Source organism: Sceloporus undulatus, chromosome 4 (assembly GCF_019175285.1).
Source record: "Sceloporus undulatus isolate JIND9_A2432 ecotype Alabama chromosome 4, SceUnd_v1.1, whole genome shotgun sequence".
In the NCBI taxonomy this organism is placed as follows: Eukaryota; Metazoa; Chordata; class Lepidosauria; order Squamata; family Phrynosomatidae; genus Sceloporus; species Sceloporus undulatus.
The window spans coordinates 213855356-213880894 of NC_056525.1; the positions used below are offsets into that span (position 1 = coordinate 213855356).

The 25539-nt window shown below is 39.4% G+C and overlaps 1 protein-coding gene across 1 annotated transcript in view; it reads left to right on the forward strand.

The window, feature by feature from the left end:
• Nucleotides 1–10643: 10643 nt before the first annotated feature.
• The window catches only part of LOC121929140 (RNA-binding Raly-like protein), a 155425-nt gene continuing 140529 nt past the window's right edge, over nt 10644–25539 (forward strand). The window contains exon 1 of the mRNA XM_042464452.1: nt 10644–10765. Within this exon, the coding sequence (XP_042320386.1) occupies nt 10644–10765 (122 nt within the window). The remainder of the gene's footprint in view (nt 10766–25539) is intronic.

Consider the following 25539-nt stretch of genomic DNA (forward strand, 5'->3'; position numbering starts at 1 on the left):
AATACTATTCTAGTGTAATTCTTGGAGGAGCAGCTTAATGCAACAGTACAGCTGCACAACATGTCCCTTGATTATGGTTGATTCAGATCTTTATTTAGGTAAAAGCAGCTTTACTATGTTCCCATTCCTCATGACCTTTATGTCTCATTTAGTCTGGAAATTGACTGCTGCTCAGCATTTTCCCTCCATCCTAAAAGCTGTTACTCTGCAGGGTTTATATTTAAAGCATGCCAAGCAGCTATTTGCTAGGCTGGGGAGGGGGGGAAGGCCGCCTGTCATGCCACTTATGGGCTTTATTTATTGTAACAGTTGCTTGGGAAATAGTCTCCATCCGCACATGATGGCGTGCACAGGAGAAGAGGTTTTTATTTTTCTTGGGACTTCATTAGTTTTGCATTTAAATATTTAAAGCATTTGGTATACTGGGCAATTTTCGTGTATTGTTATCTCTATCAGGGCCAAGTAGTGAAGCACTGAGTTGTAAATCTGGGGCAAGGTGATGGTTGTACCAGATGTGGCTGAGAGGCAGGTGATATGAACTACCCATTCAAACATCTGGTATTACGGCCTATAATGCTACAGTATATGTACTATATCAAGCCTATAATACTTTGAGAGTAATTCTTACTGGTCCCAGTGGGGTTTGTATATCCATTGTAAAGCCAATATAAGAATGCCTAAACTATGTAAGATTATGTTACATGATGAACCTCTACAAAGACAGTATACTGATTGTTTCACTCTAATACATAACTAGAAAGATTATTATGCCACCTGTTTATGCAGTTTCTAGCTGTTCCATCATAGCCCAACATCTACTTAAACAAGAGCCTGCAGAGCTGCGTTCTTCATATTTTCCCCATCACTTACCCTCAAAAAACCTGCTGCATTTCTTTTCACCAGGCAAAATGGGTGTAAGCAAATCCAGAAGCTTCTGGGATGTTCAGTTAGCCAGTTCACCCATTTTTGTCCTTCTTTTTGCCTCATCTCAACTTGGGTTGCCCTTTTTTAAAACAAAGAGAGCAGCAGTTCACTTACTGTTTTAAAAAATGCCCACCCATGGCTTAAAACGGTGCATGTCAGGGGAGTGGGGTTTAGTGGCTAATGGACACCCCTGAATGCTTTGACAAGCTACTGTTGGGCATTTTTAATTGAAAAGAAATTGGGGTTTGGGGATGCAGTATGTAGAAGAACCCTTGTGGGGGCCACAGAAATGACTGTGAGGGTTGTGTGCAACTCCTGGCCTGCACTTTTACCCAGCCCTACCCTAGACTTTTTGATGCATGATGTGCAACCATGAAAGCATTTGAAGGTTTGCTACTAAGACACCTTCTCTTTGTCCAACCAAAAGTCAACCATAAAAGCAGTAGAGGACCTACTAGGAACATAAAAAGCTAGATCAGCTACCTCTTGAGTGCCTGCAGATTTCCAAGGTTTCATACAGGATCTCTCATTTCTCACCCCCAACTTTACCTGGAATGCCAAGGATCGAACCTGGGGTATCTGTATATAAAATGTACATTCCCCCACTGAGCTACCTGATACCGAGTACAGGGCAATAGTAGGGCCAGTACAAGAGTTGTCCCAGTAGTATGAGGAAAAGGAAACTGAGCAGCATCCGTGGGTTTTTCAGTTTTCTGCATTCCCCTTCCTATAGCTGTTAATAGATATATCTCCATAGATTTTTCAAATCTCCTTTAAAGCCACCAGTTATTGACTATCACTATAATCTGTAAAAGTAAAATGGATGTTTAGTACTTTATGTGTCAGAGAGTGTGCACACAGAAAAGACACGCACACATACAGAACACCTTTAAACAGTTTAAACAACCAGACACTTGAAGTTTAGAAAATAAATGCATGTTGAGCTTGATTCTAGGGCCTCCAGTTGTAGATTCCTACTAAGTGGTCTTTTATAATGCTTGGGTTGATTCTTATTTAGAATTGCTCCAAGTAACGCCAATAAAGATAAAATTGCAGTGTTCATCCAAAATACTTGGATCTATACGGTTCCTACATTGAATGCTTTTGACACTAAGCAGATTGCCCGAGGTGCTTTATTCATTTTTGTCTTTAAAACAGTAAATGGCCCTGGCCTTCCACAGCATCAGATGCATGGTTATACTCTCTTTGTTTTGTTCAAAGTTTTACCCAATTCTTAGTGTTTACCTAGTTCTCTTCTTTTGTCCTTACATCTGTCAAGTATATATGTAAGAAATGCTATATTGGTACAGCTGAGACAAGAAAATGTTTCAGATGTCTGCAGTTTCCATCTTTATGCCTTTATTAAATCTTTATTATATTTGTAGCACAGAAAAAAACTCATGCCCATTGTACTGATATAGCATTGATGCTTGTGACTGTAAGCTTTATACAGAACAAAGCAGATTTCTGATTGTGTGGCATTATTTAACAATTCATGTTTCACAATGCGCAACAGTTGTTTTGTGATCTCTTTGACATTCTGCGTGGGAGAACATCCCTTCACTTGAAAAGATGTTGATCAGAATCTCACATTATATTCAGCTGACTTGCTCTTGAGGTTGTGCTTTGAAATTCACTTTTCAGGCACAATGGTTTTAGAATAATTGTTCACAAATTGTCTGAGATTGCTGAAAAATAATTTGGTAGTGCTGTATCCAAACCTGAAAGCATTATTTCTTTATTTGTTCAATTTATGAATAACTCTGTATTTGACGTTTTTCATGAGCTGCTCTAGAACTATACAGAATAATAATACCAAGAATATAACTAGCATGACTTAAAATCAAAAAAAATTTTTAAATGTAAAAGGATCACTACTAATATTTTAACAACAATATTTAAAACAGAAGTGGATATCAAATGGTTAAAGAATGGAAGATAGTTGTGAAATGAAGCATTAAACATATCAAATAAAATAAGCCACAACAAAAAATGAACATGCATAAGAGGATACAAGAGAGTGTGACTTTGTTGGGAAAGTCAGAGATTAATGCCTAGTATGGCCTTTGAAATTACTTCAGGCCAACCACCTTAGTAAAGTAGTACATCTCTTTGGAGAATATCACACGGGAGACTTACCATATGTAAATCACCATTAAATCGTCAGAAATCATGCAAAACCCACAATCAGTGTTCACATCGCCATGCGCCTCTCCCATCAGTAAATCGTAGTGGAGGCATCATTGCTCGCTTGTCCCATCAGTAAAGCGTCCTTGCAGCTGCCATTTGGCAATAACAGGATCAGCGGTGTGGACGCTGATTTCAGGTTTTGCATGATTTCTGACGATTTAATGGCAATTTGCATACTGTAAGCTTCCTGTGTGATATCTCCCATAGTGTTTTCTTGTACAAAATAGAGATGATAGGGTTGGAACAGACTTTGTTTATATAGTTCATGGCTCCAATATGTGGTGGGATATTGGGAACAGAGTGTGACAAAGAGGAAGAGAAAGAATGCTGGCAGAAAGATTATCAATGCAGAAACTTGACAGCGAGTGGTGAATCTTTGGATCTCCTGAAGTATCAACCAAAGGTTCCTTACCTATGGACAAGTATTTGCTGAAGACACAGCACAACAAGAAAAAGGTAAAGGTTGAAAGTGTGTGTATGTGTGTGCCTTCAAGTAGTTTCTGACTTATGGGAACCCTAAAGTGACCTTGGCAAGACTTATTCAGAGGAGGTTTGCCAATGCTTTCCTCTGACCCTGAAAGGATGTAACTTGCCCAAGGTCATCCAGTAGGTTTCATAGCCAAGCAGGAAACAATTAATATTCTTCACATAAGAATTAATATTCTTTGAAGTTGGGCCATACTAATTTAATATGTGTACACTGAGCCTTTTCTCCTGAATTTCTGACAGATTTTCTGTACTTCCTTTTCACCTTCAATACTGACACATTTGCCAGAATATTTGTATCTCTGAATGCTGCTCCCTAGAAACTAATTAGCATTTCATTGTATAAGTACTTCAGTTTACATGGTGCTTACTAAACTTGCTGTAATTTATGGTAAAATGTCACAAATAATATATAAAAAATAGAAATTTGATGGTAGGTAGCATTTTAAGATAATTGTATTTTAATTGCAAAATTACTAAGCAATTCACATAAATTACATATCATGTCCACGTAACTGCAAAATGAATTAACTAATCACAATTAATGTAACTCTAAAACCCCCATGAATTAATGATCACTTTGTCCACTTATTTTAAAGGGTTTTTGGATGAGGTTAACTTCCTACGTGCACATTATTTTATTAACCAATGACAAGGTGCTTCTAAAGGATGCCAAGAGGCACATTTTCATGAAGGTAAAAACAAAATGAAGTATTGGATATTCAGAAAGCAAAAGCACTGGGATTCACTGGAAAAAGAGGTTTTGGAATGTTTGTCTACTGATATCTATAATTTGTCTGCCACCTGTACTCTTTTTAAACTGACTGGAAATGGACTTTGAAGATTTCTTGGAACTGGAAATGTATAATCAGTATTATTTTGGTGGAGCCATTTCTTCATGAAGTCAACAATCCCAATTCATTATTTACTTTAAAAGGGAAGGCCACTTATTTACTCCTTGGTGCAGAAAAACAGTGGTTGGATGAGCAGTGAGAGTATAATCATACAATAACAGCATAAAGATGACCTAGGAGACCTTCTTGTAGCTGAAGAATGCATATTATATGGTCATACAAATTCTCACTTCTGCTGTATGGTCATTCTAATCAGTTCTAGAGTACAGAGACATTCTCTTTAACACATGATATAAAAAGAAACAGAGGAGCATTTGAAACCCCAGGGTTAGGATTGGTAAGAATTTCCAAAAACATCCACAAAATGTTCAAATAACATGGTTTTTTGTCTGTTGAGAAACACTGATGAGAAGAATCCTGGACTGATGAGAATCTTTACATTTTAGAACTTGTTCTGAGCAAAATCCTCATGTTTTATTTTGCATACAAAACAATATTTTTATGCACAAATATAATATTGCTGCAAATAAAATGTTGTTTCCTGTGCAAAAATGTTGAAATTGATGGGTTTATTCTGCAAAAAATGCATATTTACGAAGAAAATAACATTTTCTGCACAATAAAAATATTTTTTATGCAGGAAATAATATTTCTGCTTAGAAAATGGTGTGTGTGCATGCGTGCAAAACCACCACACATGAATTTTGTGCAGATTAATCTCTGAAATGTTAATAGGATTCAAAAACTGCATGGTTTTCAAATATGTTCTTGTAGTGGAAAGAAAATGGTTAAAATTACTCATTACAACCTTTGAGAAGAAACTTAGTGAAAAAATGCATCTGTAGACAGAATATTAAGAATTTCATGGATCAAAAAGTATTAAAGAGAATGTACAGTCGGCCCTCGCCTTATGCGGGGATCTGTTCCGGATCCCTCCGCGTAAGGCGAATTCCGCCTATGCTCAAGCCCCATTTGAAACAATGGGGCTTGTGCACGGCGGCGTGGCAGTGTGGCGGCATGCAGGGCGCAATGGGCGCACACACCCATTCAATTGAATGGGACGTGCTGCCCCTTCCGCCCTGTGCACGCCCCGCGGCTTGAGCGCGTAAGCTCAAGTCCGCGTAAAGCGCGCCTGCGTATGACGCGGGCGCGCTGTATAAAGGTCAGACAATGACAAAAGAGATAAATACAGAAAAATAGGTTATTTTGGTTAAATAATGAGAAATGAAAAAATATGTTTTTAAACGTGATCACGCAAGAAAAATATATATACAAAATATAGGAATAACCTCTTGGCTGAGAATCCTTAGAAAATTCTTTGGATGTAATAAATATTTTTATTTTTTTAGCGGGGCCATATCCAAAGGCAGCTGAGCAATTATGATGTTCAGCTCAAGGATAAGGAGGAAGGGAAGGGAAGGGAAGGGAAGGTGACTGTCTTGTCTTTCCATACATGCACATCCTCTTGGGCATTAATACATACTGCATGTATTCTGATACTGTGTTTTTGGGGCCAGGGTAATAACCTTCTTTTATCACTAGTGAAACTGCCAAGTTTCCAGGTACATTTCAAATCAATATATAGAAAATCAGTGGCTTCTTCATTAGAAGTAGATATATGTGTATGCATGTTTTAGTGTTATGAAATGTTTAAAAAGGAATCTATGCTTTGGGAGTGTGCATTCTTAAAATACTCGGAGCAAAGAAGGTTGATCATCATTTTGTACATCAGGTTTAAAAAATGCCCACAGAGCATTTTGACATGAAAATTCTAATCTAACTCACAATAGAGACAAGATCATAGTAAAAGGCTTTCAAGGAAAAGAATACACAGTCACCACCTGCACCCAAGAGATGTTGAAATTGAGAAAGGTGAAACATTGGATAGGTAGAGAAGGGACATGAAAATCCTGTTGTTTTTTGTAGCATTCTCCACGTTTTCCCCAACTTTTGTTTTTATCTAGTGACACTGGAGACTGGTCATGGAAGTTTCCACACATTTATCTATTCATTTTACCTAATTTATGTGTTTCCTCCATTGACTAAAAGAGTGTTGGCATGAATTTTCACAATTCGTGGACACTCTAGCCATTCACACTTTAAAGTACCCATTGGTTTGTGTGTATTTTAGTTTTCCTAAACACCCACACAAATGTGCAAATTGAGGGAAGGTTCGTTTCTTCTTGCAGTAGAGATAAAAAGAACCACTTTAATGTGAAAGGGATCTAGGAGTCCAAGTAGACCATAAGTTGAACATGAGTCAACAGTGCGATGCAGCAGCTAAAAAGGCCAATGTAATTTTAGGCTCCATCAATAAAAGTATAGTGTCTAGATCAAGAGAAGTAATAGTGCCACTGTATTCTGCTTTGGTCAGGCCCCACCTGGAATATTGTGTCCAGTTCTGGGCACCACAATTCAAAAAGGACATTGAGAAACTGGAGCGTGTCCAGAGGAGGGTGACTAAAATGGTGAAAGGTCTGGAAACCTTGCCCTATGAGGAATGACTCAGGGAACTGGGGATGTTTAGCCTGGAGAAGAGAAGGTTAAGAGGTGATATGATAGCCCTGTTTAAATATTTGAAAGGATGTCATATTGAGGAGGGAGCAAGCTTGTTTTCTGCTGCTCCAGAGAACAGGACCCGGAACAATGGATGCAAGCTACAGGAAAAGAGATTCCACCTCAACATTAGGAAGAACTTCCAGACAGTAAGGGCTGTTCGACAGTGGAACACACTTCCTCAGAGTGTAGTGGAGTCTCCCTCCTTGGAGGTCTTCAAACAGAGGCTGGATGGCCATCTGTCGGGGATGCTTTGATTTGGATTTCCTGCATGGCAGGGGGTTGGACTGTGTGGCCCGTGCGGTCTCTTCCAACTCTATGATTCTATGATTTCAGATCTAGTAAAATTGTTTTCCATCCCATTTCAATTATTTTATAATTGGGTGAGTGAGGTGAGTGGTTCTAAGAGCAGTCCTATTTGCATTGACTACAGCCCACAGAGTTCCATGGAACAAAAAGGAACTGAGGTTGCTAAAACAGCAGTAACAAAGGGCCTAAATACTCTAAAGGCATAAGATCCTCTCTGATCTTAGAAGCTAAGTAGTGTTAGTCCTGGTTTGAAAAACACCAACATCAAGACCCAGCAAATCCAAATGTAATCCACCCAGGGTGAGGGGGTTTCCCAGCAGACAGTGGACCATTAATTAAATAGACACCCTGGGGCCTTGCCATTCAGCCACAGAACAATACACAGATTAACATGCAAATTGCTTCCTCACAACCAACAGTATATATCCCTCACTCTCTTCCATGCCACCATCCTGGCAAAACATCAGCAATAAACTCTTCTAGAACATGGCCTCATAGCCCCCCCCAAAAAAACCCACAAAAATTATGAAGGAAATATTCATTGCCTAAGAAAACCCCATGAAATTAATGGGGTCGCCATAAGCCAACTTGAAGGCACATACAGTCACAATGTTTTGTTTTGTGTCTCAAGCTTGTTTTCTGTTAGACCTTAGCTACCTAGTGCTTTTTTTCTGAAAATAATAATAATAATAATAAATCTTTATTTTTATACTGCTTTTCCTAGAAGATCAAAGCGGTTCACAGACGAATACAGATGTACAACACATCGTATTACAGCATAATATACAATAAAAAACATTCCACTAAAAACCTCGTATAAAAACATCCTATAAAAACATATTGAAAGCTCACAATCTCACATCTTACAATCTCATAATTACAAATTAACATCACAGATACTTATAACAATGGAGAATGATGGGGTAGGAGGATAATGTTTTCGCTGAAGGATCAGGGAATAGGTGAGTCTTCAACGCTTTCTTAAAGACTTCCAAGGAAGAACTGAGACGAATCTCCTCAGGGAGTCCATTCCAACATGCAGGAGCAGTAGATGTAAATGCTTGATGGTGAGTTGCAGACAATCTCACCCTAGGATATTCCAATAGATATTTGCCTGTTGTTCTGAGTGTGCGGGGCCGATTATGTAGGGAGAGGCGCTCCCTCAAGTAACTCAGGCCCAAGCCATGTAGGGCTTTATAGGTGATAACCAACACTTTGGCGGGATACAGATGGGCAAAAAGGGGTGTGTTCATGACGTCATGAAGGTATAGCCTTCAGACGGCCCTTACCTGAATGCCGCCATGAACACGCCGCCCACACGCCCCAAGCGGGAAGAAGCAGCATTAAAAAGATGCTGCTTTTCCCCGCTTCTTTTCTATATACTGCGCAACTGCACAACTCCGTCTATAAGTTGCTGCACCAGTACGCCAGAATTGTTACGCCGCTAATTTAAGTTGCCCATTTAAAAGCTCCGTGTCTGCTGTGTCGCATAATGAGTCGGGGTCCTGGAACATGCGCAGTTTGCACCGAGGCTCTAATTAGAGCGTCAGATGCCATGCAGATGTGGAAGCTACAGCACAGCTGCAGCGCATTTTAAGACTCGTAACCCTAACCCTAACCCTAACCCTAGAGCAACATGTACGCATGCGCTGCTAGAATTGTGGAAAGTTTGGAATTTAAAGTGAACCCCTACACACATTCCTGCGCCATTTTCACCTAACAATAAAAAAACGCTAAAACTTTAAATATTTACATATGTACAAGGGAGGTGATGGGGGATGGCAGGGGGACAGCGGTGGCAGCGGCGACAGCTGTGGCTGTGCATTGCAGATTCAGCAAGAGCGTGGGGACCAAAGGAGAGGAGGCATCCATGATGCTGGTGACACTAGCAACGTGCAAGAGGACAAGGATGCCAACACCAGCTGATCACCAGCTGGCAGGAGACCACCATTGTTATTGGGCAGGGCGGGAGGGAAAGTTTAAAGAGGCTTGGGCGCATTAAATGTGCACATAGGCTTTCTGCCGCCTGTGCTGAGCGCCGCAGCTGCGCATCCGCCAGCCGGCAAAAGAAAAAAAAAGCCCCATTTTTGGCCGCCCATGAGGAAGCTGCCTCTCTCTTTGCAGCATCCTGCGAGGCGGCGGTATGGAAACTGCGGGTCAGAAACGGCCCCAGGTGAGGCGTCTTCACTGCCCCCCATGTGGAAGCCCCATACACCTTAGCCACGCCCCCGGGGCGGGCGGTCTGGAGGCTCCGTATTCAGCAGAATACACCTCCAAGACATCTTCCCCTGCCCGTCTGTATCCCGCCTTTGTATTGAGCCCAGAAGCTGATTGGCAGCCAGTGAAGAGCTTTTAATACTGGGGTTATATATTCTGTTCTTGGGGTCCCAGTGACTAATCTGGCTGCAGCATTTTGAACTAATTGAAGCTTCCGAACCTGGTACAAAGGTAGCCCCATGTAGAGCGCATTACAGAAATCCAAGCAAGAGGTTACCAGTGCGTGTACTACTGTTTCAAGGTCCTTTCAGTCCAGACAGGGACGCAGCTGGCATATCAGACGAAGCTGGTACCAAGCACTCCTGGCCATCGCATCCACTTGGGATGATAACTGTAAGGATGGATCCAGGAGTACAGTACTCCCTCGGGTTACGAAATTAATTCGTTCCGCCGCCGCTTTCGTAACCCGAAAAGCATTCGCAAGCCGAAATGCCATAGGCGCTAATGGGGAAAAGCCGCGATTTCGTGCGAAAAAGCGCCGAAAAGCACCAAAAAAATTTTCGTAACCCGAAATAACCTTCGTAACCCGGAACAGTTTTTTTAATGGGTTTTTTTCGTAACCCGGAAATTTCGTAACCCGCGCATTTCGTATCCCGAGGTACCACTGTACTCCCAAACTGCGAACTTTGTCTTTTAGGGGAAGTGTGACCCCATCCAGGACCGGATGACAAATTCCTCTGTCTGGATTTGGGGTACCTATCACGAGTACCTCTGTTTTCTCTAGATTGCCTGAAAAGGTAATGTACCCCAGGTGTGGGTTTTGTGTGGCTGTCCAGAAGTAGTTAGTCTGCAGCTCTCATCAGCTCTATACTGCATTGTCACCTTTGCAGGATTGTGAGAGTTATGGGTGAACAATAGTTACAATAACTTCTTTCAGGAGATGGATTTGGCTACAAATTTTCAGACCTTAATTACTTATAATGCACTTTGCGTGCACTTTACATGTAATTCCAGCTTTCCACCAGCTACATTCCTCCACCATGGTAGCAGCACTGCCTCCTTTAGAAATGTAAAATTCATCCCTTTAGATTCATGGAACATAGATTCATGGGGGAGATGAAACTGATGTTTGAAATAACAATTGGTGTCTTGAATGGTGGGCATGTCATGCACCAGGAGCTGCAAGACTGGGATGCAGAGGAAGAGTCTGATGAGGAGGCTGAAGAAAGGCAAGTATTTTAGACAGATTGCAGCCTTCAATTGTCCCTGCTGCAGAGCAACCTCAGCCAGCTCATTGTGTTGGAAGTGCAGCCTCAGCAGGAGAAAGGCAAGACTCACCTGGTGATGAGGCAGAGGACGCAGCTGGGGCCTCAAGTTCACAATCAAGGAGGAAGGACAAAAGGGTACATCAATGACACTCAGCCAGTCTACAAGCCAAGCAGCAACAGGGAAGCTCTGATCAGGACCAGGTGGTGTCAGCCATTTAAGGTCTGAGTCTGCTTAAGACTAGTGCTGGAAGCAACTCATATGTTTCCTGACCAGCATTTCTATCCCTGATACCTGTTTCCAGATTCCTACACTTCATACTTCAACCCTTGGACTGTGTTGACCTTGATTTCTTTTGCCTTGCTCCACTCGGACTGCTTGACAGATACCTTTCTCATAATGGACCCCTACAAGCAAGGACGCTTTCTATCTGCTGATAATTTACTGTCTCTTCCAGCACTGTCAGTTGATAGTTCCTTCCCAACCAACCTGTGTAGGTGTTTGGTGAATCAGGACAGGGCTTAATACATTTATAAGGATTTTGATCAATTAATATGTTTCTTTTAGTTGTTTCTTTCTTCTTCTTCTCATTCCTCAGATGTGTTCATTATCATTCATTACACCATATGCCTTCTGAAAATTGCAAATGCAGACAAATTAGACAAAGGGTAATGAAGGCAAAAAAATTGTTGGATATTACTCTCCATTGTTTCATACAACAGAATTCCTATTTAGAATAACTTCTGAATTCTTGTGAATTTTATAACAGCAAACTGTGCACATTTTCAGATGCTGGTAGCAAGCCATTAATAGGTTCTGAATCATGGCTGTAACTCTGACATTGAATTTTCTATGCACAGATGTAGGTGGACAGCTCAGTCAATAAATGGCTATTCTTCTTTGCCCTGGCTCTCTGGCACAAGTAAGCCTTGTTCTTCATGCAGGTAAATCTCAAAGGGACCTCTCTGCCACAGTGGATTATAGACTTGGACATCTGTTCCTTCTCCTTAATCAAGCTTGGGAAAATGACAGGGGGAAAAAAATTGGACTGGATGACCCTTGCGGTCTCTTCCAACTCTATGATTCTATGATTCTCATACCCATACATATGTTCTGATGTATAATTTCTCTATTATATTCAAATTAAGGATTGGAGGTCTAAATCTTCATTTAAACCTACAGGCACCAAGGATTTCAGTTTTAGAATAAATTCTATCTCTTTTTTCTTTAAAATATGTTCTTTATTATTATAAATTCTATAATAATTACAATTTTGGGTTATAGAAAGAATGTATAAGAGCACATGGAGCTTGTCTCCTCTCTGTTTGCCCAATGTATTTCAACTAAAATATACATTTTTAGAGACATCTGGGTGCATCTTTGAACTGAGAACTATATTACAACATTCTGAGAAGTGCTAAAGGATAATTGTGTTCCTATCTTTTTGATAGTGCTGGAGGTGGAATTAAGCTGGTAAGCAGAAAAAAATAGACAAAGGATGTTTTCAGCACCCCAGTTTCTACAGAATTTTAGTATCATGTTAATAACAGTCAATTTCTAAAGCTAAAACAAACCAAGAAAAAAAATTATTTTAGTGTCTCTTTGGTTTGGCAAAAATATCACACTACTGTATATAAATAAAGAACATAAAACTGTCTTTCTAGATCAAACAAAGCTCCATTTAATTAAATTCTATGACCAGCATGGACAACCACATAAAAGAAGGCAAGATGGATGTGTTTTTCACCATCTGTGATTCAGGTACAGTTTATCTATAAACAAGATCTAATTTAGCTATCATGATACATGTGAATTCATCTAATTTTTTTGAAAGTTAAGAAATCACAGTGGCTTCTACAAGGAGGATGCTGTGGACATGAAAAATTGAATAATTGGCATATGTCTCTTTGTGTGTTGAGGAGGTATTTTAAAACTATTTGGTGATATATCCAGCCATCCAGCAGTGGAAGTGATAAAATGAAAAGATACATTAGATAAACTATGCAGGTTTTAGATTATTTTAATTTGATTTTAACTGTTAATTGTTGGTATGCTTTTAGACTGTATTCATCGTTAACTTTTCTTTTCTAAATTGTTTTAAATGGATTTATCTGTATGCCACCATGTGATGTAGCATATCAATATTTTAATAAAATTAAATACTTAAATACATAAACAAACAAGCAAACTGTGAAACTAGTGATTTTTTTTGCAAAATATTTCTTCCAAGTCTTAAAAAAAATTACATAACCACATATGATCATATTCTAATTATGTGGATGCTGCTGAAAGTGTATTTTACCCACCCCGTTGTGACAATTTCTGCATGAAGAGCACTGCCTTGTTTTCAGTTACCCACCAGCAATGAGCTAAGAACAGCTTGAACCAACAGACAAAGTAAACACATCTCTCAGGCTCAGACTTAGTGCTATTTTGAAAGAAGCACATCCTGTTTGCCAAGAGGGAGCTAATCATTGCACAAAACTACTGTAGATGTAAGTCCCAGTAGGCATCTCTGCTTTATCAGTCTGTCTGAAGAAGAGCTAAAATAAGACTGCCCTAGTCAAACTCTGGATCCTTTAGAGCTCATTTATGCTAGGATGCTATAAACACCTCTCGTAGTTCAGCTCTGAAAAAATATTCCATGCTTCTTTGCCATTATATTTTGCTGGAAACTTAACTGCAGTCCTGATGCCTTTGTTTTGCAGAAACAGGGGCACAATAGTAGGATTCAAAGAAATAACCTTCTTATTCTGGAAAATCAGTATGCAATGGGATATTTTAGGAGCTTTGAGACTACCTGAAAGAAAGAAACTGGTAGCATAAGTTTTCATAGACTGAATGTGTCTAAGAAAGTAGAGTCAAGTCTACGAAATGCTTCCAACGTCTTATGCTACAAGATCCTTTTGCACAGGTGCACAGAAGTCACGCATCTTCTAGTGGATCACTCTACAACTATTCCTTTTTATGCACTAAGAAATGTCTGCTACTCGATTTCTTTCTAAAAAGGGCTAACAAAAGTGTGAACAATGCAATGTAATTTAGTGTATTTGAGGTTAGCTTTTCCTTTGATAATGAAAATGGTGATATCTGAATAAATGACATACATATCATGCCATCTGTATATAATTTTATGTATGTATAGATATTAATACACATTGTTATTGCTGTATGCCTTCAAGTCATTTCTGTCTAATGGCAACCCAAAGGTGAACCTATCACCGGGTTTTCTTGTCAGAATTTGTGCAGAAGGGGCTTCCCTTCCCTCCCTCCAAGGCTGACAGTGTATGACTTGTCCAATAGGTTTCCATGGCTGAGCGAGGATTTGAACCCTCATCTCACAGTGTCCTAGTCTAACTCTGAAACCACTACATGATGCTGGTTCTCATAAATACACATGGTATCCTTCAGAAGCCATATAAGCAGTAAATGGGAGAGAAATGGGCCACCACCTCTGCATATTTAAAAATGAAAAATAATTACATGTACATTTTTCAAAACAGACAAACATATTATATGCTCTGGTATCTGTATAAAACACATCCCTCTTTTTCTTTCACAAGTGAGTTCCTAAACCTGCTAAGTATATCTAGTGGTGATTGCATCTTGGTGCCAGTGTCCAGCAGAAGTTTGAAGGAACAGATATCTGCATAGAGTATGTCTTGAACTATAGATGGAGAGGTTTCGGAAACAATGTAATCAGAACCTGGAAATAATTCATTACCGCAGTGGTACTCAAACTTTTGGGTTGGTAGTTGAGTTGGCAGTTTGGGGCCCAAGTGCTACATGATGGGGTGAGCTCCCATTACTAGACCCAGCTTCTGCCAACTTAAAAAAAACATTTCATATCTGCCTGGTCAGAGGTGTTCCTGTAATGTACAATAATGTATTGGCCTCTCGAGACATGTCGCCATATGAAGCAAGTTTCAAGAAGCCAAAATTTCTCACAAAAGAAAAAAGTTATAGCAGCCTGGAAGAGCATATCTGAGTACATCAGGGAGATTTATCTGAGCAATCCAGACTCTGAACAACCTCCAGCTGAGGCACTGATTGACATGTGTAGTGATTATTTTTGGCCAATCAAAGCCAATACAGTCAAAACTGAATTCTCTTCTTTTCATTCCTCTTCTTTAGTTGTCTTTTTACTTATTGAACTTTGGGTTGTACCCATAGAAGCTGACAGGTATTTTCCCCAGAGGAGGTACAAACTCTCTCACACAGCCATTATCTGACAGTGTTAAAGTTCCCCCCTGCAGAGCTTATGATGGAAAGGCTATCAGACAAGCCAGCAAAACAGTTGCACTTGCCACAGCATTGCACTTCCTAGAGGGAAAAGGAACAGTCAGTCTCAAAACACTGGTCTGACTGACACTATCCAACTGTTTTGCAAAGTGTGCTCAAAAGTTCAGACAGGGAATAGTGTTGATTGACTAAAGCTCAGCAAAGGCTAAATGTCAGCCTTTCATGTCTAAACTTGTGCCAGTTCTCTTAACAGGCTGACAGATGAAGCGATGTTTAGAATGAACACTGACAAAAGAATTAAAGATTGAGGGAGGGTGTAGAGGAGGATGGCTGCATTACACGTTTAGAAGTGAATCCAAGGATTGGGCTTTTTATTATTTCTATTGCTCACATTTGAAATCAGGATATGGTTAATGCATGAAAGCTAGCATTGAAAGCTTGATCAAGCTAGTACCCACTGTTTGAAATCCCAAACAAATAAATTATTTCCAGTTGTCCTCAAATCCAGTAGTACTGGATTTAAAAGAAACTATGAATGCTATTTTGAGAGAAGGGATCCCGCAATCATGGACTGAGGCGTGTATAGTAGTTATTCCTAAAGATGGCAAAGACTCTAAGGATCCGAAAAACTATAGGCCCATATCCCTTTTAAACCAGGATTACAAAATTTTCGCTAGTATATTAGCCAACAGACTGAAGGAGTGCATGAGATACTGGATTGACACTGACCAAAGAGGTTTTCTTCCAGGAAGGCATATGCAGGACAATTTAAGAATAATATTAAATACATTGGAGTATTACCAACTAAGAATTGACAAGAAACTAGGCATATTGTTCGCGGACCTGGAGAAAGCCTTCGACACTGTCAGTTGGGACGTTCTACGTTATATAATAGGAAAAATGCAATTGGGAGACAAATTCGGACTGTGGATCACAGAGATATATAAAACACAATCAGCTAAAATTAGTATCAATGGCCAAAGAACCCAATTTTTCCGCATAGAAAGAGGTACGAGGCAAGGGTGCCCTCTCTCACCACTGCTTTTTAATTTAATAATTGAACTTTTAATCAAAGATATAAAATGTGACAGGGAGATCAAGGGACTTAAAATAAAAACACACTCATATAAAACAAGAGCGTATGCAGATGATCTGGCGATTATACTGGATGAACCTAACGAGAGCGCAGAAAGGGTGATGTCAAGGTTTGATGAATTCGGCGCAATTACCGGATGCAAAATAAACAAAGATAAGTCAGCCTTCTTAATTAAAAATTTAACGTCAGAGGATGAGAAAGAGCTATATGCTAGGACGGGTATACAGACACAGAAATCTGTGAAATATCTGGGCATAAACCTCACTAATAACAATAGAGATTTATTTGATAAAAATTATAAATTGATCTGGGAAATAATAAAAGGGGATATGAGAAGATGGAGTAAGTCTAGGTTATCCCTTCTTGGAAGGATGGAAGCAATTAAACTTTCAATACTCCCCAGAATGATCTTTTATTTTCAAATGATCCCGATTCCAATAAAGAAAAAAATATTTAAGAATTGGCACAAGGAAATTTCGTCTTTCATCTGGCAGGGGAAAAAACCCAGGGCTCGGTTAAAAATTCTACAAGACTCAAAGCAAAGAGGTGGATTGGCGATACCCAATATTGAACTGTACTATGATGCTTGCTGCTTATCGTGGCTAAGAGACTGGATTACCCTTGAAAATGACAATTTGTTAACCATTGAAGGGGTAGGTCTGCGGTTTGGGTGGCACGCCTACCTTATTTATGATAAAACGAAAGCTAACCCTGAGGTGAATAATCATTGTATTAGAAGGTCTTTACTAGATGTGTGGAAAAAGTACAAGAAACGATGGATAGCTAAACTGCCAGACTGGGTGTCTCCTACGGAGGCGTTCCAGAGGAGGGATACCATTCAGAGCGGAAAGTGGCTTACTTATAGGACACTATTAAAGTTTAATGTGGGTGTAGCAAAGTTAAAAACCAGAGACAAATTAGAAGCAGAAGGAATTAAGATAGACTGGTTTCCATACAGACAAATCTTTGAAAGATTCTGTCTGGATAAGAAACAGTGGGGATTCATAGACAAGAACAAAAGCCCAGAAATATTCAAAGTTATTCTGGCAGATAAGAGAGGTATGATTGGGAGAATATATAATATATTATTGAGAGATGATATGGAATCGGAAGTAATTAAGGAAGTAATGATTAAGTGGGCTAGAAACATCGGGCACGAATTAAAATTGGCAGACTGGGAGAAATCATGGCAGAATATTAAAAAATATACTGTCTCGCAACGAATTAGAGAAAATTGTTACAAATTATTTTATCGCTGGTACCTGACGCCTGACAAAATTTCTAAAATATATAAGAACAGCTGTAACACTTGCTGGAAGTGCAGAAAGGAGCCTGGCACTTTCTTCCACTGTTGGTGGTCTTGTGTGAAAATAGGGAAATTTTGGGATATGATCAACTCAACGTTATCAGACATGTTAAAAATACAAATAGATAAGAAGCCGGAATTGTACTTGCTTAATATGATTGATACATCTTTGGAGGGAAACTTTGGTAAAATTCTGTTCTACTCAATCACCATAGCAAGAATCCTGCTGGCACAGAAGTGGAAGGAAGAAGTGATCCCAGACAAAAAGGAATGGCTATCTAATCTCTATGAAGCAATAGAAATGGACAAGCTAACGCAAATTTTAAGAGGAAAATCGACAGAGACTGTAAATGACAACTGGAAACCTGTGACGGATTACTTAAAGAAAATTTGGATAGTGTAGACGATTATAGGTTGTATTAAGGGGCTGTAATTCTGGGTTACTTGGAATACAAGATATATACAATTTACATAATTGAGAGAATGGAATGTTATAGTTAGATAGAATAAGCTGAAATAGAGAGGATTGCTGGGATTTGTAAATGAACCGGGTAACTTGTATAATCTGGTCAAATTAAGATAATCTCAACAGATACATTGTTTTACTTGGTTATCCTAGGGTAATAGAATTAGGTGAAGTCGCAAAACATATGATGTAGGAAAGAAGGTCACGACTGGTTACTCGTGGTATAAACAGTACGGAAAGGAAAGGAAGTTGTATGAATGTTAAAGTGAGAGAGAGTTAGAGAGAATGAGAAGACTAGTAGACCCAAACTCAAGGTTTGAGAAACTTTTTTTTTTTAGGAAATAGACAGTAAGAAGAATATGTTTTAGATACCTGAGTAGGGAATTGTGAGTATATTTGTTATAATAGTATGTTTGTAATATGTTGTTGCTGTTGTTGTCTGGTATGGGATTGTTTGTTTTATTACTTTGATGTTGTCTGTTTGATTTGTGATATTAGAATATGTATACATGTTTTTTATATCAATAAACTTTAAAAAAAAAAAAAATCCAGTAGTACTGGTGGCCTGCTCTCGTTTATGCTATGTTACTTATTTTGATGAGTCATATTCTTTACGGAACTCTTTATGAGGGATGGAAAGAATATTTGACATTACTAGTTTCCTTGGCCAAAAAAATGGGTTTCCTGACACTCTGGAAACCCTGTTACGAAGAATAACAGAGGCAAGAATTTTGCACTGTAGTCACAAATCTTGAAGTGTTATTTTGTTTTGGGGTGGCCTGTAGGCGCTCCTTTCCCCGCCAGATCGGGCCCTCAGCTGCCAGAACGGCAGCCTCTGGGGCCCCGATCCGCCACTTTCCAGGCCACGGGGAAGTGGCAAAAGGCCGCCTCCCTGCGGCCTGGAAAGGGGTGTCCTTGGGGCTTCATGCCCCAAGGACACCCAATGGCGGCGGGGAGGAGGAGAAAGGGGCCGCTCGGCCTCTTTCTGCCTTGCATCGCTGGCGCAGTCATCTAAAGGCTGCACCAGCGATGCAAATCCCAGAAAGAGCTCCGTTTCGGAGTTCCTTCTGGCGCCGTGGAAAGGGCACTCTATGCGCCCTGGCACGGCGCCAGTACATCACAACCGCGCCGCCTCGTTTGGAGGCGGCGTGGTGGTGACGTAGCAATGGCGGCTCCTGTGTGGAACGGGCACCGCCATTTTGTACGGACTTGATCTGTACTAGGGTTAAGGGCCTCCAGAAGGGACGCCCCTTTCTAATCCTAGTATGGACCCAGACCGTACTATACGCCCGTGCGGAACAGGCCATAGAAATACACGGGGGGGTTGCACTAAAAACATGGGGGTTGCACAGAAAAGACATTCTCTCATGCAAGAAAAAAGTTTTTCCAAAAATAAACTTTTTTGTACAGAAATTACATTCTTTACACAAAACATGATTTTTGCTGAAAAATATAACGTGTTTTCAGAAGCGCATGTGATTCCCAAATTGTGAATTTTGTTTTTAAAACCCCCAATTGTTGCACAAAAAAACACAAATTTTTATTTTTTACATGAAAACTGTGGTGGTGCAGGTTTAATAAAAACATTATTTTGTTCCAATTACCCCAGAAAGATTTCATAAATACTTTGAGATATATGAGTAACAGGCAAAAACTGTGCTGAAATGTTTGCTTTCTCCTGCAGCGGAGAGAAAACTACAGAAATTATTTTGTTCTTACATTTCAGGACAAAACATTCCTACACTCCACCTAACCAGTTATGTTTTGCTAGAAACTTAATTCATCCTACATCAAATTTTGCAGCAATTTATTGTTTTCTGGAAGTAAAAGGTAAAGGTTTTCCCTTTGACAAGATTTTCCAGTCGTAACCAACTGTCAGGGGCGATGCTCATCTCCGTTACTAAGCTGAAGAGCCAGCGTTATCAAAGCCAACTCTGGGATCATGTGGTCAGCATGACTGCACAGAACGCTGTTATCTTCCCACAAAGGTGGTACCTATTTATCTACTTGCACTTATACATGCTTTCGAACTGCTAGGTTGGCAGAATTGGGGACTAGTGACAGGAGCTCACTCTGAGATGGCACTTGGGCTTTAACTGCCGACCTGCTGATCTTGCAGTAATCAGAGTCAGCATCTTAACCGCTGAGCCACAAATCTAAAAAATGAAAATAACAAAATCACTATAGAATGTTTTGAAGTTCAAGCTGTTTATATTCCAGTTCCAAGAGATGGTTTTTACAAGGAGTTGGGGGGATTACATTTGTACAACTAAAGCTGGTAGCTGTGTAGTCTGGGGGATTTGCAGAGCTGTATTCCAAAATCCTACATTTCCAAGTTCCAGTGAAACTTTCTTTCTTATAGTATTTCAAGTTTGTTGCTACAGCATATGATTTTTAAAAGAAAGAAAGAAAGAAGCCCCTTTTGGAGCTTTGCATTCTGATACGGCTTTATGCATTGAAAGCATAATTGTGGCCACTGTACAGCTGAGGGTGCAACTACACTGTAGAAATAAAGTTGTTTGACACCACTTTAAGTGCAGTAGCTCCATCCTATTGAATCTTGGGATTTGTAGTTTTACAAGTAGTTTATTTAGCCTTTTCTGCCAAAGAATGCTGGTACCTCAAACTTCAAATTCCAGGATTCTGTAGGAAGGAACCATGGCAGTTACAGTGATGTCAAACAGCTTTAAGTACAATGTGATAATCTCCCATGTTTTCACAATGGGGAGGCCTGGCAAGCCATATTGCCTTACAAATGGGCTTTTTTCAGAGTAGTAGATAAGCACAGTTTTTATTCTTCAATGTCAGCAAAAGCATGTACAGCTCTGAAGCATGGATGTGAGTGGTCATCAGACTGAGAGTAGATTCACCATCATCATGGTAATGCATCCACAAGCTAGCTGATAATTCTGGATTTTATCCTTGTGAATAAAAACATTAGTATCAATAATTTGATTACCTAGAATATAAAATCCACAAAAAAGTGATACCTCAAAAAAGTGGGGGCAGCCAAAATGCACAAAATACTACATGCAAGCTTTCAGTGCTCCACTGGCGGCTTCATCAAGCAAAGGTGTTAAAATTCATACAGGAGAAAGAAAAATATGATGTTAGTCACAGACCTTCATTTTGTCATGATATTCTTGCTGCTGCTGTTGTTTTCAGTTAAATTAGTATGGAGAGATATCCATAAGCAGAGACCACTCCTCCTTCCAGCCATGTGGGATTTGGGAGACATCCCGGAAATAAAAAATTCCATTTGCAACACAAACAGATAGTTCTTTTGAAAGCCAGATTGCCTCTGTCATCTGTGAGGCTACCAGCCCCTTTCTTAGGCAGAGAACATGGAATTTCTCAAGAAGCCTCCATGCAGTTGCATTAGGAAAACTTTTAGATGTTTAGGTCAAACACACTAAATGCAGTCCCCCCCTTTTTTTAATGTTAACCTTTGTTGGAGGTTAAAACCACAAAGACTAAAGTCCCAGTCCATTGTCTCCCTCTTTAGGATTCCCATGTTGTGACTAAAATGTGGTATGATGCGTTTTTTAAAAAAGAAAATCCAAAGTTTGCTTTCTGCTCTGTAAGACACAGACCACAGCAGGTGCTTTCTTTCTCATTTTCAGTGAGTCAGCTATAAATGAAAACTATGTTTATCCTCAGATAGTACTAAAAAGCAGAATAATTGCATTCCTAGAACTGGTGCAGAAATATAATCTGGTAATTCTACCTATCAGAAAAGCTTAATAGCTATTAAATCCTGGATATATTTTTGTTTAAGGTGGAGGTCATAAGGAGTTCAGGAGCCCCATGATGATCATATTCCACAACACACTTACAGCATTCATATTTAAGGAGATTTTTTAAAAATGAATAGATAGAAATGCATAGTGTTTTTTGAAAGAAGCAGAAGGCTATATTTGCATATTATACACTTGAATGCAAACCCATCAATCATCATATTATCTGTACATTGAGAATGATAAATGGCTTTCATTGTGATGAGAGAATTTAATCACATAGAGAACTGAAGAGGGCACACAGCACAGACGCTTCATCTGCAGAAGCAATACTTTATCATTAGGCATATACCTTGCTAAGCATGGTGCTAAAAACGCATACCATTCGCCATTCATTTCCATGCACGTTCAAGTAACTTTAGAAAAGGTCACAACTTGGAAACCAGTACAGAGCTGGGATTCCAGGAGCTGTAATAAAATAATAATAATTATAATAACTTTTTCAATGCTCAAGGACAAGTTTATTTTCATTGAAAGCAACCAAATTTAATGAAAGAGATAAACTGTAGACCTCATTTGTCCTTTCAATAGCATCTGTTTCATATCAATATAATAATAATAATAATATTTTTTATTTGTATACCGCTTTTCCTTCATATCAAGTTAATACTGTTCACCCATTCTTGGCTCCCTGACCTACCAATGGCTCTTTTGGCAGAGGCTTCCTTCAGTCACCAGTTACCTAATCTGTCTAGATGAAAATGCTGGGGACTGAATCTGGGATCGTTGCATAGAAGTTCCATCAGAAATGTGATGGCAGGTGAAATTTGCTATCACAATTCCTGTATATATTCTGCATATTCAGAAATGGTCCAGAATAACAGAGTTGAATCAATATATATCCAGTGACAGATGCCAGAGTGTTTTATCCATGTGACTTTCTTAGAGATCTTATTTTCTCTAGCAACTTTACAATCATTTCCCCCTTATTAGTATTCAATGAACAGAAAGAGTGTTCTTTTCAATAAACGTGGAAATGTTGTGATATATTGGCAATATCCTTTTTCCATTCCCCCCCCCCAATCTTCTTATACCTGCAGACAGCAACATTGCTTAGTCAAACATATTTGGAGTCAGGAAAGAATTGGTTGATAAAATCCAAAGAATTGGTTGTCATTTTCCACCCAGTACTTTATATGCCTACAGTTCCTGCCTTTGCAAAGGAACTCACTAAAAATGTTTGTACAGTTTAAAATATATGAAGTGTGTGTGTGATGAATTCTTATTCTTATGGATCTGGCTTGTACTCAGCCAGATTACTGGTTTGCTGTCATCCAGTGCCAACAACACAAAATGACAGCATCTTGATAAGGCTTTAAGTAAGATAATGGGAACCTCCAAACTACAGGGGCTCCCCATCTACCTTAGGGAGGACTGCAGGGGGAGAACTCTGGCTCCTTACCCAGCTTTCCATGCCTTTTGTAGGCAGAGATACTGCCAATCACAGTCAGGGCAGTTTTATTGGAGACGCCAATCATTGGATCTTAATGAGTCAGTCTACAACTGTATTGGAAAATACTCAAGGATGCACATTGATTTTTTTACTGCTATTCTGATTAGGTAAACAGGAATATGAGAGGAACTGACGTCCATCAGTTCTTTCATCCATTCCAACCAAAGAATTATGTTGCAAGACTGAATGGAGAATGTATCCTGTGATGGAAAATAATCTGCAGGGTATCTTTTTTATGAACTATGGTGGGTTACAGACCGCCGCCGCCGCTTGCTCTGCAAGGGAGCTGTAGCAGCCACCGCGCGGCTCCCGCGTGGAGCAAAAAAGGAGCTCCAAAATGGAGCTCCTTCTTGCGGCGCCTCTATGATGTCGCGAGGTGCCGCTGGCGCATTCGCGACGTCATTGGCGCCGCGACACGTCTGGACGCTATGCGTCCAATATGTAAACATGGCGGCCCCCATGTGGAAGGGGCGCCGCCATGTTGTACGTATGGAATACGTACTAGGGTTAGGGGGGTGCGGAAGCACCGCCCCTTCCTAACCCTAATACGTATTCTATACGTATTTTTTGGCGGTCTGTAACCCGCCGAAATGTTTCTCCAACTAAATCTATGGCCATAAAACTGTTTAGTGCATATGCAAAATGCTTACAGAATTGGAATGAACTGTGAGAAAACTGGAAGTACAAGAGAATGTTCAAGAAAAATCCTGCAAATGATGTTTGTCGCTAGTAGACATGAGGAAACCACCTCAACTGCAAAAACAAGAAAACAACTGGGAATGGGAAATGCTGATATCAGTTTATCACAGAGAATGAGTTTATGAAAAATATCAAGAATATATATATATATTTTAATTTAAATAATTTTTTTAAATTTTTATTTCACATTCAAACCAACATAAACATACCACATATAGACAAATAGACATACAGTACCGCTTTACAGCAATACAACAATATACAATATAACAATACAACAATACCATTCCAATCGATACATTAACCACCATTACCTTTGTTACCTTCGTAATCATTCATACACTACTCTTTACCCTACCTTCTAACTTCCATTCTAACCTTTCTTTCAATATATTCCTTTCCATTACCTTCCTTCTCCCTTTTTCATCCTACTGTTCCCTAACCAATCTTCTTTCACCGCCCTTCGCCCATCCTTCTCTTCCCTATCCCCTCCTGCTAACTTTCACTCTACCAACTTTCTCACTTACTCTAACCTTCTACGACATACTAAAACCTTTCTTTCTTCTATCCATCCAAACGACTTCCTCCTCCCCCTTCTTGCTGGTTGTTTTATTTTGTAAAAGATCTAGACTTTCATTTGTCTTCTCTTCGAGCCACCACTTACTTGTTACAAACTTAAGTCATGTTCATCTATTTTGTGGAGGTTGTGCTAACTAGATTCTGCTTGTTGAGACTTATTTAATTCCATTATTTCTTTCACGATACTGAATTATGCTTACAATATCATATAGCTGTGGATATCTGTATTGATAGACTTACTATGTATTCCCAATCTTCTCAAGATATTCCAATACTCTTCCCCATGTTTGATCTATTTCATCTAATGTCTCTCCTCTTAAAATTAAAGTCAGCCTATCCATTTCCACTGCCTCATACAAACTCACTAACCATTCGTTTCTTTCAGGATTTTTTTCTGTCTTCCACAATCTTGCCAGAGATATTCTTGCTAAAGTAGTTGCGTAAAAAAGAACTTTGCCATGTTTCTTCTCCACCTCATCATTCATCATATTCAGCAGATATAGTTCTGGAAGTTTTTGCAAAGTAATATCTAACATTTCTGATAGTGTTTTATTTACCATGTCCCAAAACTTCCCTATTTTTTCACAAGACCACCAGCAGTGGAAGAAGGTGCCCTGTTCTTTTTTACATTTCCAACAAAGGGGTGAGTTGTTCTTATATATTTTCGAAATTTTATCAGGCGTTATATACCAGTGCAAATATACTTTGTAGTAATTTTCTCGCATCCTTTGTGAAGCTGAATATTTGGGGACATTACGCCATGTTTTTTCCCATTTTGCTAACTCCAGATTATGTCCTACATTTTTAGCCCATTTGACCATGACATCCTTGACCACCTCCATTTCTAAACTTTCTAAATATCAAGAATATATTGATACAAGCTTCGCCCAAACAGACCTTTATAAGCAGACTGAATGAATAGCCATAGAAATGCAGAACTTGTGAGTATGGTGTTGAGGTGACAGGTTTTAACTATGGTCCTTGAATAACAAAGGCATGTTTTGAAATGTAGTGCGATGCTGGCTGGAAATAAGAAAGAAGATTTGATAAGCTGGCCAAGAGTGTCCTTGTGAGGCTGGAGTATTAGCTAGTGTTATAA